This window comes from Lygodium microphyllum, chromosome 8, assembly GCF_053477565.2.
Source record: "Lygodium microphyllum isolate KBCC chromosome 8, Lygodium_microphyllum_v1.1.10, whole genome shotgun sequence".
NCBI lineage: Eukaryota > Viridiplantae > Streptophyta > Polypodiopsida > Schizaeales > Lygodiaceae > Lygodium > Lygodium microphyllum.
Genome location: NC_141142.1, coordinates 145,158,916 through 145,163,145, shown reverse-complemented (window position 1 = coordinate 145,163,145; position 4,230 = coordinate 145,158,916). Strand labels below are relative to the sequence as shown.

Here is a 4,230-nt window from a genome sequence, read left to right as displayed (position 1 = left end):
TCTACATGTTAGTTTCTTACTCAATCACGTACAATAAGGGCACGATACAACCAAAAATATGAATATTAGTAAGTGCAAATACTATAACAATTGCATGTGTAGATGTAAAACTATACAAATGCAGCCTTTGGAAAAAAACACAACCCAACGTGAAGAAAATATGGATTTTGGTGAAGAACATGATTGACTGTATCTAAAAGGGGCCTCCAAAATGTGCTTGAAAGTAAATACCATAAAAATTCAGTCCAGGTACTAAATGACACACAATATCAAGACCCTACTTTTGAGAGGACTTATCAAGATGAAGATAATGAACCTACTATTACCCTCAATATGGAATGGCATACCTTGAGAGCCCTGTAGAGGTGACTAGACCTCAAATGTAGGCAATTGGGAAAGATTAACACTAACATGACCCATGCATCTCTTTTAGTACCACGATGTATGGCTATTTTCACAACCATACCAAGGTTAGTCAAGTTGTTTTTCTCCACCAATCTACATAATGTTCTTTTCTTTAATATTTTGAAGTTTAGGCTTAAGACCCATTGCAGTCACTGTTGGCAAGAGCCAACTCTTGACAACATTTTACTGATATTTGAGGAGAAAACCATACTTGCATAGCCATAGATACACACTCATCAAAGTTGTTGATGTATTCTGGTTTTTACTGTTATTCATACATGCAACATCTATACATGCACTCTCATAATATGATCTCACTCATCAAGTTGTTCCTAATACATCCAGCTACCAATTCAGTTACCCTGATTGCCCCACCGTCTGATCAGAAACAACATGTTGGCTATATGATAAAAAGTACCTGTAACACTAGTAGGCCCAGGAAAAAACTGCAACTGGTTTGCCATGTCATGCCTTGAAAGGGGATGGCATTTCAGCAGCTGTCTGCAAACAGCAGTTGCCTTGGAACTCAGCAACATGCTTTTTGCATCTCTTCACTGATACGGTTAAGCCATAGTGGCTCCAGAAAGTCCCCTCGGAGTGGCTCACTGCCACTCGAGGCAATGAAAGATGGCCCGCCATGCACTGGCTTGTGCTTAGGAAGACTGATTCTTCTAGATGTCCATGTGGGGGTTCCATCCTCATATGCATTGTGGGTCAATCGGCAGAGATTACTTCCATCTAGATTTGCCACAAAGATCTCACCATATGGCTGGAACTGGTTAGGCAATGAGATGGGCTCGGCTGACAAAGCTGCAGCATCAGCAGTGAATACAATACTTTGGCCATCCGGGGAGAACTGCACATGGTTCACACGCCCATGCACAGCTTTCTTCACATTGTTATCATCACCCTTCCTGCTGTCATGACCATCCTTCGCATTGCTGTGGTCACCCTTTTCATGAGGACCACCTAGCTGCACCCTATGAAGATCAGTACCATCCGGATGAATCATGTACAGTCCAAAGCTGCCTGCATTAACACCTTCCATGGTTGATGAGAAAGCAATCCACTGACCATCAGGAGACCAACTTGGCATTGTGTCTGTCCAGTCACCACATGTGAGCTGCTGCACTCCCATGTCCTCCCCATGATGTGCATCCATTAGATACAGATTCTTGCTGCTTCCACCACCTCGGCCTGACCGGAACACAAGTTGTTTCCCGTCAGGAGATGGGAATGCAAATGCATTATTCCCAGTGCCAGGGTGTGTCAATACTTGCAATTTGGATGGAACCTCGTCCTTGTCATCAGTGAGTGCATCCAGGGAGAAATGGAGGGCAGCCACCTGAACAGCTGTAGAAGCTGGTGCAAATATGGCACCAGCAGTGCAATAGATCACACCTTTTCTGCATGGGTCCCATGCTGTGTAAAACAAAGCCGCATTTGAAATGCGCCAAGACTTGGAACCATCCGACCGCATGACAAACAGGCCCTGTTGATTTCCTTCTGGTAAGGTACGGTTGTAGGCTATAAACTTTCCACAGGGGGAGACAGAAGGGAAGAAGCCATCCACTCTTATTAATGGCAAACCAGCTGGGCTCTCGATGGCCTCCAACCTTGGAATCCTACTAGTATCACTCTGCAATGTATCATTACCATTACCATTTCTCAAGGAGGCAGCAGGATCTTCCAGTGGGGCAGCCCGATCGGATACTACAACTCTGCATCTGTGGTACCCTATTTTATTAGATTCAGCAGATACAAATGGATTATAGTGATGCATTTCTGGGTGTAGCTGAGCAGTCACCTCAATAAACTCCCCAGAGCCTAGATGGAAGATTTCAATGTGGCGCCATTTGGATTCGGGCCTGCGCGTTGCAACAGCTAGCCATTCGCCTGCTTTTGAAGCAGCAGGTGTGAAAGCATGCATGCATGGGGGTGTTAATCTTTCCGATTCCACCACAACATCATCCTCTGCGGAAATGCAAGCCTTGTATATACCCCACCAGCCGTCATCTGCTTTCCTGTGGAAGAAAATAGTCCTATCATCAGCCCATGTAGGCCATCCTCCATTCTTCACAAGCAGTCTCCTTTCCTTTCCAGTTTCAGCATTGAAGATATATATGTCTGTGTGAAGATCTTCAACCTCCCCTTGCCATCCCTTACCTTCATAGGAAGCCACAGCCATCCACTTTCCTGAAGGAGATAGACTGGGGCTCAAATCTGCTACATCTAGAGGGGTTAGTCTCTCTGTATGGCCAGTCTCCAGTGAGGTCATGTACACAGCTGTCCAGCATTGCCGCAGAGACGAGGACTCTTGGGTTGATACAAAGAAGATTTTGCCATCAGCTATGGTGGGTCTGTCATAGAAAAGGTCACAGTGATGGCCTTTCTTACCTACTGTGCCTTTGATGGGCCCAGTCCCTGCTGCATCATCATTCTCCTCTTTGATGTAAATTTTGGCACTGCCTGTTCTCTCTGAGATGTAGACGAGCTTTCCATCAGAACAGAAGGAGCCATTGAAATTAACTGATGTGCCATCAGTGAGCTTCGTCTCAGAGAAGGCTAGGCTGTCTGTAGGGGAGATGCTTGCCTTTCCTGTAGAGACAGAGTATATGTCAAACCCATATTGGGTCCTTCCAACAACAGCGAAGAGGATGGTGCCTTGTAATTTTGAACCTTCGTCCATGAGGTAGCTTGGAATGATACTGGTGTTTGAAGCGAGCCCTTGATTGTTGCAGCAGGGACTCTATCAAGGATTGGACTGCGCCAATGAAGCCAAACACACGGTTTGAAATTAACAGAGAAATGCCAGCCAATTATATGGCAGCCTATTAATCCAAAGCAGAGGCATGAAATAGCAGGTGATAATGCTAGTTAGCTGCCAAGATTGAGTAACTCGTATGCCTCTCTCACATGTGTACTCTGATGTTTCATATCCATTCTTCCTAGAATTGCTATGCACAATTCCAAGAAACCTCCGTTCACATACACAGAAATGCAGAGTGACATGTGAACAATTGTTGTGAGGCACGTCTCAGTGAAAGCTCCACATGGGGCCTGTGCTGGCACTTTAATGCCTAAGGCAAATTGTGTAATCAAGCCGATTGAATAAACTATGCCTGTGCTTTTAATTACGGAATCATTTCGTTAGATGGAATCAAACCTGTGTGCTGAAGATGTCGCCCAAATGCCGATGTAGTCAGAGCTTGAGGGACAGTGCAGTGATGATGCAGTCGTTTAAGACTAAAATTCCCTCATGCGTACAGCAATTTCTGTACTCATCACCTGTCGCACGGTACGTCCTTATATACTAATGAAGCTTCATATGTACACGCAAATGAACCACAGTCGCCTTGGGTAGATAGCGGGTCTTATCTTATTGTCTTTCTTTCAATCTATCCGTTTCGGAATGAAAGCATCACCTTGGACATCACCCCCTGCATCACACCTCTCTCTCTCTCTCTCTCTCTCTCTCTCTCATAAACATAGCTCGAGCCTAGGGTAAGTTTAAGGTCACGCGCAGACGTACTAAACCTTTTACATGAAAGCATCACCTTGGACATCACCCCCTGCGTCACACCTCTCTCTAGCTCTTTCTCTCTCTCTCTCTCTCTCTCTCTCTCTCATAAACATAGCTTGAGCCTAGGGTAAGTGTGAGGTCACACGCAGACTTACTAAACCTTTTACATGTCAAATAGGTGAAGTTTGCAAGGTGTGTCATCCGTTTTTTTCTCTCTCACTTACTAAATATGTAATCACCTTTACGTTTGGATGAAAATAGAGACTAAGTGTGTGGTAGCACTCTATCGAAGTAGGGCGTTT

General features: G+C 44.9%; 1 protein-coding gene across 1 annotated transcript; it reads right to left on the bottom strand.

The window, feature by feature from the left end:
• Positions 1 to 299: 299 nt before the first annotated feature.
• On the bottom strand, positions 300 to 3,888 carry LOC148032969 (uncharacterized). The gene is made up of 2 exons (XM_087683666.1): positions 3,572 to 3,888; positions 300 to 3,169 (listed from the first exon to the last, which is right to left on the bottom strand). The coding sequence occupies exon 2, from the start codon at positions 3,092 to 3,094 to the stop codon at positions 932 to 934; it is 2,163 nt and encodes a 720-aa protein (XP_087539792.1). The 5' UTR covers positions 3,095 to 3,169; positions 3,572 to 3,888; the 3' UTR covers positions 300 to 931.
• Positions 3,889 to 4,230: the final 342 nt, after the last annotated feature.